This window comes from Protopterus annectens, chromosome 1.part1 (genome assembly GCF_019279795.1).
Source record: "Protopterus annectens isolate FY-2018-M chromosome 1.part1, PAN1.0, whole genome shotgun sequence".
NCBI classification, from domain to species: domain Eukaryota; kingdom Metazoa; phylum Chordata; order Ceratodontiformes; family Protopteridae; genus Protopterus; species Protopterus annectens.
Genome location: NC_056726.1, coordinates 1,350,872,356 through 1,350,885,224, shown reverse-complemented (window position 1 = coordinate 1,350,885,224; position 12,869 = coordinate 1,350,872,356). Strand labels below are relative to the sequence as shown.

The following is a 12,869-nucleotide window of genomic DNA, read 5'->3' as shown; positions in this document are numbered from 1 at the left end:
TTCAGGTGGTGATCTTGGGGACCCCTCCCCTTTATGAAAATCGGTATCTTTAGTGATAGATTACTGTGGGGAATCTAAGTGCCTCTTTTTGGACTTTCTCTTCCTAGGTACTTCTTTGGTGGGATGCTCTGGAGAAGTATCAGAACAGACGGTGATGCCCTGCTTGGGCAGCCTGGAGAGTTAGGACTGGCTGTTCCTGTGGAGTCAAATACTGAGGTTCAAGGTGTAGAGATCCTGAAGGGAGATCTGAGGGGGAAGAGACTGTCCATCCTGCTGAAGCAAAGAAAACTCTCTCCACCTCCTCAAAAGCAGACTGTCCCAAGGTGAATGAAGCTGAAGGAGCCGTGAAGCCACATTTCTGCCCCATCAGCTCCGTCTGCCCCAAAGGTATTCCATCTTAGGTGGAGGTCAGAGCTGAGCTGTTAAATGCCAAGGCTCCAAGGAGCAGAGATGGCTCAGATAACTTCGGAGTCAATTCCAATGCCTAGGACCAGCAAGGATGTTATGATTCAGTCATCTGGCTCTGAACTCGTCAGAGATGGAGCACTCAGAGATATCTTCGTATACAAGGAAAAAAATGTTCTTGGATCCAACCTAGACAGTCTCTGCAAACATGGATCCAAGGGCTCTGAACTGGAGAAGGAGCCGATAGTGGCAGGGTACAGCAAACCAAGGCTTCCTGTCCTGAAAGGGTAGGAGCCTGGAGAACCCCTATCTGTACCTGCACCGAGAGAAATCTCATCATCACATCCACATCAGCTTCAGGGAGTCTCCTGGAAGAACGAGAGGAGGCTAAAGAAGGAGATTTTGAATGCCATCTTTCCAAAAATGGAGAGGAGACCCTAGATGGCAACAGGTCAATGGGTGGAGAATATATAGTTCTCAGAAGAAGCCTTAGATCCGAAGAACTTGGTTCCAAGGAAGTTTTTGGTGATCTGGAAGCTAGCTTCAATAAAAGCCTTTGGATGCATTCTCTGCCTCTTTATTGGAGGTTCCTTCCAAGACGGAGTGGATGATCTAGACGGTCTCAGGAACTTTTTTTGAAGTCTCCTTAAAAACAGTCTTAGGGGGTTGAGCCCCAGTAATTGCTTCAGAAAAGGCAGAAGGTAACAGACCTTTTAGTATTAACTTGTTCTTATGGTCCACAATAGCTTACGGGTTAAAATTCTTACAAATAAAACAATCTATGTTTAGGTGGTTTGGGCCCAGGCAATAAACATACAAATTATATGTATCCGAGAGCGAAAGCTTCTGACCACATTTTTTACACTTCTTAAACCCCAAAGGGGTTGGAGCACTGCAGGTAAGGGAGAAGCTCAAGAGCTTTATGGCCACAATGAGCTTTAGTAACAGCCAAGTCAGGAACTCCAGCTGTTGAGGAATGAATGAAAACTGACATCAGATGAGATGTCAGTGAAAACTGAGAGCAGTGCCACAAAATGTATGCTAGCAAGTGGTAAAGTCAACAAGCTTCAGTAGGGGTCCTGTAAGGGGAAGCATCATCGCTAAGTGGTCAGCTAAAATCTGTTTCCCACTGTCTTGAGTTCCTATCTGAAAAAAACAGTATAACAGAACACTGCAATACAAAACCACTGTGAGGCCAACAACAAAATATCAACCTATAGCAATTGGCTGAAAAAGGATGAAACAGCCTACATAGCGATATGCTATCCATCTCATTGAAACAAGACACAAAAATATGCACAACAGGAAAACAGCATTTAAAAAACCTTCCTCTGTGGCAACAGATGTAAGAACGGTGAATTCATGTTTAGAGCACAAAGGAAACAGGGTTTGAATCGACCTCAGTCTCAGCCTGGGAAGTCATGGTCGACAATCCTTGCTGCCTTGTCAGAGACGGTTTGCACCTGGCAACTCTAGGCTTTCAGCAGCTGGCAAAAGCTCTTGCCTCCCCACATAGTGCCATTTTAAGCAAGGTCTTGAAAACAAATTTGCCAATCATAACAAAATAAGGGTCATGCTGCTAAACGGTAGGAGCTTAAACCAAAAACTGCACACCCTAGAAGCACTTCTGTCGTGGGAAGATGTAGATGTCTGTGCAGTCACAGAAACCTGATTCAAGGTCTCAAAGTACCCCGGCCTTGCAAGGCTATAATGCCTTCCATGCCTTCAGACTGCAAAATGAACATGTGAGAACCAAAGGAGGCAATGTTTCTTTCTATATTACAGATAAATTCACCTCCCGTCTACTTAGACTGGACAACCCCATGGAGTTACTCCAAGTTCATGACATGGTGGGTAAAACTCCCATTCAAGTCAAAGCCAGTTATATTTCCCCCTCCATGGATCATGACATGCACGAAGCCTACTTGACCAAACTGAAGACAATACAGATATTACTAAACATACTGGTTATGGGGGATTTCAATTATCCCACCATTAACTGGGAGACTTATGCTAGCCCTAACCTACTAGCACAAAAGTTCCTTGTCTTTGTTAACTCAAATGCCCTGGAACAAATTGTTCATACCCCAACAAGAGGAACAAACATACTAGATCTGGTCCTCACTAACATGTTCAAATAGATGCATTACCGCAACTGTGGGACCCTTTAACAGTTAAATCTGACCACAAATTAATCAACTTCTAGCTGACACTAAACACCAGAACTCACAAAGGGTGAAATCAGACTAAAAAACTTCACCAAAGCAAATTATATCCTCCTAGGTGAAGGTATAAATGCATTCCGAGCCCCACCTCCAGCTGGAAGTGGTAATTACACTGTAGCTTACACTAAACCCTTGTAAAATCACTGGCATAAGTGCATAGACTTGGCTGTACCAGAAAGAATCAAAGCCAGAGGCCCAAGTAAAAATAAAAGCAGCCATAGTGGACATCCAGCATCAACAAACTTTGCTGCCCACGAAAACAAAGGCAAGACCCCAACAATGGAAAAGCACCCTCCTCAGCCTCAACAGGCAAATAAGACAACTTGTCAAATCCTCTAAGGGCCTCTTTGAAAAAAACTTAGCTAGCACAGCCAAGGATAACCATAAGGCCTTTTACATCTGTGTACATAGCCTAAAAGGTAGGACCACAGCATGTGCAGAGCTAGTGACCAATGGTATCACACACACTGACCCCACAGAGATAGCAAACCTGCTAGTGGATAGGTTTAGTGAACCCCCCATCCCCTCCAAATCCATCACAGTCCTTACCCTGAACTCCCCCCAACCTACATATCTGAAGAACAGGTCAAAGTCTCGTCCAAGGCAAAAAACACAGTCTCTATGGGATGGCATCCAAGGCTGTCTTCTAAACAGGCTAAAACATGATCTAGCATCACCATTATGTACTCTTTTCAATCATAGTCTAACCCAGTGATGGTGAACCTTTTGGGCTTGACATGTCAAAAACTTGGAAAATGCCTATCTGGACTCTGCTGGTGTGTCACTCCCTTGCCCCTGAACAAAAGGGAAACAATTCTTATAGGTTCATAGGTGTTTACTAGGCAAATGACCACAAGGGCCTGTTTAAGCCTAGCCATGCATCCCGAATCTCTGGCAAGTTCGGATACCCTTGATAAGTGAAGTGTAAGCATGGGCCTGGGAGATGAACCACTTACAGGTTTACCTGTTTGCATTAGAGACATAGGTGCCAAACCAGGGATGAATTTCTGTTTTCCCATCCAATTGTCCAAGTTGCACTTGAATTGGGTTAGGGAGGAACTCTGCTTCACATGGATAGGAAGCCTGTTCCATAGACAGGGTAGTCGCTGGGATATATACCTATCTCTCCAGTAGGTCCTATTTATATCACAGGCAAGGTTTAAGTCTTTAGAATGGGTAAATCTGGTATGGTTTGCTTTGCGGATATGCACGAGGTCCATCAGAGTGGGGTCTGACAATGCCCTATATGTCAGGCATAGATCTTCCCTCAAAAGCCTGTAGGAGACAGAATACAGGGATAGGACCTTGAGGCAGTCTGCATAGGACATATTACTTACGCCCTGTATTCTTTTAGTGAGGAACCTCTGTAGACGTTCCAGTTGTTGGATATACCTGGTTAGGTACATACCAAAGGGGGCATTATACTCAGTGATAGGTCTGATGAATACCAAATACAGTGCAACAATGACTTCCTTGGACTTAGATGCCATACCTTTCTTTATAAGTTGCACAACATAGAAGGATTTCCTCAGCACTGTAGACACGTGATGATCAAAGGCTAGTTTACTATCTATGTGTGTCCCCAACTCCCTAACTACTGGGTCAATTAAGGGGTGTGTTGTCCATATGATAGTTATCAGGGATGGAAGACATCCCAAAGGATACTATTATGGATTTCTTGGCATTTAGTTTTAGACCATGGCTCTGACACTAGTTGTCTGTGTCAGCCATTCCTGGAGAACATTTGTGTCAGCGTGAGATTCAATGACAATTCCTAATTTGGAATCATCTGCAAATTTAGTCAGCCAGAGACCACTGACATTGGCCTTGACTTCTGAGAAGTAAATACCAAAAAGGAGCAATCCAAGGACTGATCCCTGAGGGACACCATTTATGACTGGCCTCTTTGTAGAGGTGGGCTCCCCAATTCTAACTTCCTGGGCCATGTCTGTGAGCCAGTTGGCTATCCACCATTTGACACACGGGTTTGTACCTCTTGAGTTAGTCAACAATGCCCAAGTGGGGTACTGTGGTGTCAAATGCCTTGGTCAGGTCAAGGTAGGCAGTGTGAATGATTTTGCCCTCATCCATTATTTTGGTGACCTTCTCAAAGAAGTCCACCAGGTTGAGTAGGCATGATCTGCCCTTGACAAAAACCAAACTGGGTTGGTCCAGTGTCTGGAGGTTTACTATATCTCTATTGATCATCTCCATGATAATTTTTTCCATAACTTTACATACAAGGCTAGTGAGACTTATGGGTCTGTAGATGGCCCACCTTTGTGCAGATGGATGACTGCTGCTCATCTCCATTCATTAGGCATGAAGCCTGTTTGGAGGCTAAAGTTAAATACTAATTCCAGAGGCCCTGATAGATCATGTTCCATGCTATTTAAAAGGCATCCTGATATACTGTGTGAGCCCATTGATGCAGCGTTCTTGGTCTTAGAGAGAGCATTAAGGACCTGTTCCCTAGTGATAGTAAGGGTAGTTATATCTGATGATATTTCCTGAAGGAAGGTTGAGGTGGGGGGGGGGGATAAAGTTGGAGCTGAATTTATCAGACAAGAGGTTTGCTATATCTTCTGGCTCAATATAAGTGGCTCCATTTACAATGAGCTCTGCACACAACTGTGTATTGCCTTTGAGGTTGCGGACATAGCTAAAGAATGATTTATGGTTGTCCCTGGCCTGGGAGGCCAAACATGCCTCTATGCAGCTATTAACATGCTTGTACAGAGTTTCTATGAACAGTTATGCATAGGCAGAAATGTTCTCAGGATTTATGGGGGCTTGAAATTTTGCCAGATTCTCACTTAATAGCAGGAGGTTAGCGTTAGAATAGTTCCTGAATATTCCCGGCTTAGCTGGGGGTCCAGGTTTTATTTTTACTTCAAAGGAGACCATTTTGTGGTCTGATCTTACCATGGAAGGCGTTACAGTAGGGAGTGTGCAGCACTATCCCACATTAGTGAGGACCAGATCCAGTATGGTTGCACCCCTGGTTGGTGTATTAACTATCTGGTCCAGAGAGTTTGTGTTTACAAAATCCAGGACTCTCTGTGCATGTACGTTTGATGTCGTATAGGATTCCCAGTTAATAGTGGGGTAATTAGTCACCCATGAATATGGTATTTGGTTGATGGTTAATGTTTCTAATAAGTTTAAATATATGGTATGGATTTCTTGAGTCATAGAGGGGGACCTATAGCTTGCAAGAAGTGGCACTGGATTTTACCTGTGGTGACTTAAACATGGAGCAGTTCAAGTGCATTGTCCTGTTTTACCAGCCTTGAAGTATATTTATTTTTGATGTAAATAGAGACCCCTCCACCTTTAGTCCCTGCCTGTAAAGTAGCTGATCTAAATGTGTGGAAGGCATTATAACCTTGTACTGTTGGTGTGCGGTTCGATTCTCAGCTAGAGCGTCATCTGCGTGGAGACATGCGTGAATGGGTGTACCTTCGTTGAAGGTTGTGCGTCAGGGCTGGTAACTCGGCATGTAAAAATCAACTACCAATCATTAGCGGACCGGAGTTCCGCTGTGGCGACCCCTAACCGGGAAAAGACGAAAGACACAAACAAACTGTTGGTGTGCTCTCTGCAGCTTTAAACCACATCTCAGAGACCGCACAGACATCAGCATTCCCTAGGGTAAAGAGCTTCTAGGGAGTGATGTTTTTTGTTTAGGCTCCTAGCACTGAGCAGTAATACCTTTAGATTTTCTTGGTTTTGATTTGCTATGTTGGAATTACTTTTAGTTTGGCATTGTCTAAAAAAGGCACTATGGGGGAAGACAATATTTTAGCTAATATTCGAAAGCCTAGAGGGGAGAGGTGCAGACCATCCCTGGTAAAGCAGTGCAGTCTGTTGACCATCTCCTTCCATGCTGACAAATATTGCACCCCTTAGAATGACGCCAATTATTAAAGTCAATCATCTTTTGTTTGTACTGTGGTATCATCCTTGGAGAAGGTAAAATGCTACTCAATGCTAGGCTTATACCAGCCTGAGACACACATTCCAAGAGCTCCATGATATCTCTCTTCATATAGTCTAGGGAGGTATGTCTAAGGTCATTTACTCCCACATAGACTATGACCGAGTCATATTGGTAATTGTGGTCCAGTGACCTGAGTGCATGTGTAATGTGGTGGATCCTAGCCCCTGATAAGCAACAGACCGTAACTTTCTCCTTACTCAGCCTGGTGAGAGGGACATCAGTGTGAGTCTCCAATGACTAGAATGTTGGATTGTATGGTGACTTGCCTTATGGGCTTAGAGATAGTGGCTCCATGAGCTGTAACTCCATGTGTTGATGTAGGTGTTGTTTTGAAAGAGTGCGTTTAGGGCTGCTGAGGCTATTTCTTATGTGTACTTTGTCTAGGAGGTCTTTGTGGTTTAGGAAGGTAAGTATCTCAGAATATGTGGGTCTATATGTCTGCTATGAATTATGTGTGATGGGTGCAGCATGTGGACTACTGACAACCTTATTGACATTAGGAGTACTTTTATGTGAGACCTTTGTCTCCAGTAATGTTGTGTAAATACATCTCTCATCTACCATATCAATTTGTTTGAGAATTAACTGGTTGTCAGTCTAACAGTCTAATCACTGTCAGAAGTATCCAGTTTGCAACTATGTGGACAGTGCTGGTCACTGCAAACTAGTTGGCCTGTGTGCAACTAGATATTGGAGAAATTTCAATTGTGCTTTTACAGGAAAAATGTCACTCAAGGTGTCTGGGTCTGTACACAGCACTGCCAAACACTTGAGGGGAAACTAATACGTAGACCCTGAAAATTTAAGGATGAAGTACTTAGGCTGATATTTTGAAGTTAGAAACAAATCAAGCAGTGCTTATTGAAAACAAGGAATTATCTTGTCAAGAATGATGAAAAGAGGGAAGTCACATTAATGGCTACTGCCTGGCTGCTTACTAATGCTGGTCTCACCTCAGCTTGACTCTGTTGTGATACAATACTCCTTTGCTTCTTCTCTCACCAGAAGCAAAATGTTAGCACCAATCCCAAGAAAAGAAGCAGGCCACAGCCTGTTTGATGATCCACAGTCTTGTCCCAGATGATGCAAGGGTCTGTAGGCTTGCAGCGTTTTTTTGGTAGATGCCTCAAATAGCAACCAGACCAATCAGGTACATTAAGCACAGACACTCACTCTCCAACCAGAAACAGTCAGGAATCAATGCACTCTGCTCCTTCACCAGGATCAGAATAGAAGCACAGATCCCAAGCTGTCACCTATAAGGCAGTTATTAGGCTTTCTGGTGATCAGCAGTCTCCAGGAAATAATTTCACTGTAGTCCTTCTCTCACCAGAAGAAAACAGAAGCACTAATCCCAAGACGACTACTGAGAGGCAGAATGTGGGCTCTCCAATAACTGGTGGTTTTGCAATAGATGCCTTACATATTCATTTACTTAAAAGAACACAGTTCAGTCATGTGTGCTGCTATGTATTAGAAAAGTAAAAGAAAACTCAGTGACCTACAACAGAGAAAACAATATGCACACTGATAACTGGGCTTAAACAGTTCACCAAAAAATTACCCTACTTTTAATTGCAATTTTGAATTGAACTGAAAAAATAAAGAACACATTGCATTTGATTTGATTAACATCAATTAGTGACTTTTTTGTTGCTGAGTAAGTGTAGGGTCACATATTTCTTGTATTTTTGTTCATCCAGTTTCTTCAGCAATTTGGGTGTCGGTGAATGCTGGTGTGTCACCTTTGACACACATTTCATAGGTTCACCATCACTAGTCTAACCACAGGCTTTGTTCCTGCAGAATGGAAAACAGCAACAGTTATTCCCCTCCACAAATGTGGCCAAGCAACAGACCCGAGGAATTAAAGACCAGCCTCATCTGTAAGGCCATGGAACGTATCATTATGGACTTCGTAAATAAAGACATAGGTAACCTCCACATTGTGGATCCTACCCAATTCGGCTTAGTCAAGGGCAGTGCCTGCCTGTTAAATCTTGTGGATTTTTTTCGAAAATGTGACCACAGCCATTGATGAGGGCAAATCTGTGCACACAGCATACCTCGACTTGGCAAAGGCTTTCGACACACTCCCACACTTGGGCATTACCAATAAACTTAGCAAACTGAATGTAAATCCCTTCATTATAAGATGGGCTGCTAACTGACTCACAAACCGGGCACACACTATCAAAGTGGATGACTCCATATCAACCAGCAGACCTGTTACCAGCAGGGTGCCACAGGGGTCAGTGCTGGGTCCCCAACTGTTTGATATATACTTCTCAGAAGTTCAGGTCAAAACTAATGGGCTGTGGCTGACCAAGTTTGCAGACAACTGAAAACTGTGTGCTATTATTGAATCCCCAAATGATGTCAGTATACTCCAGGAGGGTCTTACACAGACTGACGACTGGTGTCTTAGTCATGATCTCAAACTGAATGCAAAGAAATACATCATCATTCCCTTCGGTATAATCAATGTCCCTTCACATTATCAAATCACCAACAATGTCCTAAGTATCCATGAAGTGGTAAGGGACTTGGGGTCGAAGGTACCTTCAACAACCATGTGTAATGTAAGTAACCTGTAGTAAGGAAGATTTTCTATGTAGCACACAATTAGTAAAGGCATCGTCTTGACAGCAAAGGAGGTTATAACTCCTCTATAACTGGCACTAATCTGGCCCATAATTGAGTATAATTCCCCATTCAGCATGTACCATAGAAAGCTTTCTAAGAAAGATGATCAAGGGACTCTACCATGTGCCGTATACAGACCGACTAAAGTCCCTGTCACTTTACTCTGTATCTTATAGACCTCTTAGGGGAGACTTACGCCTGGCTTACAGAGAAATCTCAGACCCAAACCTAATGAACTTGTTGCATATCCATAAATCAAAAGGGATTAGGACCACCCATTCTAGGGATCTAAACATGGCCTACGAATTAAATAGGACATGTGGAGGGACAGATTTATCTCTCGGAGACTGCCGCATCTTTGGAAAAGGCTACCTGTTCATGTGAAATGGAACACCTCTATGAGATTTTTCAAAAGGAACCAGGACAAGTGGAAATTGTAACTGTAATTGAAACTGTAACTTTTTACTAGTAATAGCACTCACAACCCTCCTGTACATGGGTTCCAATTACTAAATGCAATCTAGGGTATTAACTAACATTTCTATGGTATTACATTGAAATGAAACATCTAAGGCTTGAAATGTTCTCCAGGTCGATAGCCTAGTAATCTCCTATGATCCTGAAAAAACAAAAAAAAAATTACGGACAGCATACAGAAATCAAGAACAGGGTGTGTGTATAAGCAAGGCTTCATCATATTATAATATCCATTACTGGCAAACATAGCTGCCTCACAGCCTCTTATATCACACACCAAATATTTAGACTACAAAGCTGCAGAGCAAAAGAGTAAACCATTTTTTATTGTTAAATAATTTAACTTTGAAATGGTTGTGCTTTTCTAAGTTGACTTCCTCTTTAGGAATTTAGATTACATATGAAACTATGACTTGTCTTTAAAAGAGTGATTTATATATTCAAGAGATACTCTGTTGTTAAAAACACCTTTATGATGTCCAGCTTACTCTTACCTAGACTAGAAGGCTTAAGAAGAACATCCAGCACATCATAAAATGGAAGACTTTTCAAATGAACATCAGGATGAACCGGTGGAATGGAAGGAGACAGCTGCTGCATATCAAAATGCGGTCTTGTATCTTGCAAAAGGACTGAAGCCACTGCAGAGGGAGACTGAGTTGCTGAAGATGAAGAAATAGAATGGATTCCAACTAGTCTTAAATCAGAGTCTACAGAAGACTGGTTGCTATCTGAAGAGAATGCAGATTTGATAACTGATGCATCTGAAAGGCCCTCACCAGACCGGGGATAACGCCGCCTGTACAATTCTCGGATTTTAATCTGGACAGCTGGACTACACCCACTCTTTAATAAGTGTAGTGCTCTAGCTAAGAGGTCATGCTTTCGTCCACTTTTATTACGTCCAGCAAATCCCAGCAACACCTGCAGCTCAGAAACACGAAAACCTGAAACCATATTCTGAAATGGAAAAAGAAGAAAAAGAGATCATGCTTCAGAAAACAGCATACTAATATCAAACTTTGTTGTAGGTTTCATGTTGCCTTATGCACTTCACTTTCTAGACTATTCCATTAATTAACCAGAATCTTTAAGCTATTGTTCTGAATTTGTAAAGATCTAGAGTTTAAGTGGTGAGAAAGAAATCAAGTGCCCTACAGGGATCTGAAACTAGGTTAATGTTGCACATTCACATATTTTGCCAGGTGATGGCTCTCTACAATTCCATTCTGTTTTATACATAGTCTTCTGTTCAAGTTCTACTGACACAGATTTTTCCCCATCAAAAACTGTATCATAATAGAAAATGTTACAGCTGAAGCATTTGTTGAAAAGCTTGTATACTGATCATTTGAACTGATTTAAATCAGGAGTGTTTCAAGAAAATGAATACCATGTTAACATTCAAGGAAACAAAATGCTCACATAACAGGACAAGATAGACATAAATGCAAATTATGTACTTACCAGAACATCATATGTATCTGGTCTCTGTCTGGCCACTGGAAACAGCTGAACTGGTTACCTTGGCACTTTTTTGTTTGGCAATGACACACCTCATAAGTTCAAGATCCTCCCTGACCCATAACCCCTCGCTCCAAGGAGAACAACTCCAGATCAAGTAATAAAAATAGCCAGCTATATCCTTGACTTACAAATACACACCACATAAAGACTCTAGGACCCTTGAGGAACCAATAAGTCACAGGAGTTCTTACAGTTACTATCAGAAATGACAGTTTGGTAAAGGAAGGTGAGCAGGATATTCCAGTGTCCAGACAAAGGCATTCTGGTAAGCAGATAGGTTGAGCATTTATCCTGGTCCTGTCTAGACACCAGAAACATCTCAGCAGATTCCCAAGCTGACGTTAAGCATTTTAGAATGGTGGCTCCACGGGATGCACTTGTACTAGAAAGGATACTCAAATTATAATGCTTTGCAAATGTATGCAAGATTGACCCCATAGCAGTTGCTATAATCACATCCAAAGGTGAAGTGTGCAGAAATGCAGTGGATGTGGTTTGAGCACTGAGTGTGTGCTTTCAGTCTAGTGCTCAAGGATTTACTAAAGGAAAAGTAACAACAGTTAGTGCAATCAGACAGTCATTTGGAAAATTTTACTTTAGAATCCATTTTGGTCTTTATTAGCAGAAGAGAAAGAGACAAAAAGCTGTTTGTCTTTCCTGAATTCCTTTGTGTGATGTAGGTAAAATTATAGTTGCCTATGTACATTTAAACAGTGCAACTGGTATTCACCTCTGTTGGAATCATTTCGGATGAAGTATTTGAGAAGTAAATGAATGGACTGGTTTAGTTTGGCTAGAGTGGCCACTTTTGGTTTAAAGGATGAGTTAGTTCTGAGTGCAACTCTGTCTGGATGATCTACCAGATAAAGTGTATTTGGTAGATACAGCATGAAGTCCTTAAATTCTCTTTGTGAAAGTAAAGGCTACTAGATGAAGGTCCACCACGTAAAAAAATTAATTTCAATAAAACATGCTAGCTCAAATGGAGATTTAGTCAATCTCTCCAGCACAAACTTAAGTGTACTCCTACTGAGGAATAACTAGCTCCTTTACTGAAGAAATGCAATAAAAATGGAAACTGAAGCTGAACAAGGGTCAATATCCTGCTTAGTGGCCCAAATAGTAAAACTTCAATTTACTTCTGTAAACTGCTTCTCAAAAGACTTTCCACAAGGAAAATGATCAAGCTGACCACCTCTGGAGAGCAACTGGACACTGACCATCACTGGGAGTGCAGAAACCATGCAGTCAAATGCAGGGAGCAAATGTTCATGTCAGTTTGCCCAGATGGGTGAGAAAACAGATTAGGATGCTACTGCAGAATAATGGGTCTTCTCAAGGTGAGGCCAAAGCAAGGAAAAAAGCAAAGCCAGAATGAAGCTATGAGAATAACATTTGCTCTGCACATTTTGGCTTTCTGGAAAAACCTGGTTATGACTGGAAGTTACCAAATGAAAGAATCTGAAGGTACAGCAGTGCAAGGCAAAACCATGAAACCTTTCAAAAATCAGTAGCCAGCACACCAGAGTGAGATAAACCAATGTACTCTTTAATGAAGTAAAAGACAAACTGGTTTCGGCCGTTAA

At 42.0% G+C, this 12,869-nt stretch overlaps 1 protein-coding gene across 6 annotated transcripts in view; it reads right to left on the bottom strand.

The window, feature by feature from the left end:
* The window catches only part of PIAS2 (protein inhibitor of activated STAT 2), a 3,576,601-nt gene that overhangs the window by 3,519,917 nt on the left and 43,815 nt on the right, over window positions 1-12,869 (bottom strand). For all 6 annotated transcript variants that reach the window (XM_044082047.1, XM_044082063.1, XM_044082067.1 and 3 more), the window contains exon 2: window positions 10,251-10,716. In XM_044082047.1, coding sequence (XP_043937982.1) covers window positions 10,251-10,716 — 466 coding nt within the window. The remainder of the gene's footprint in view (window positions 1-10,250; window positions 10,717-12,869) is intronic.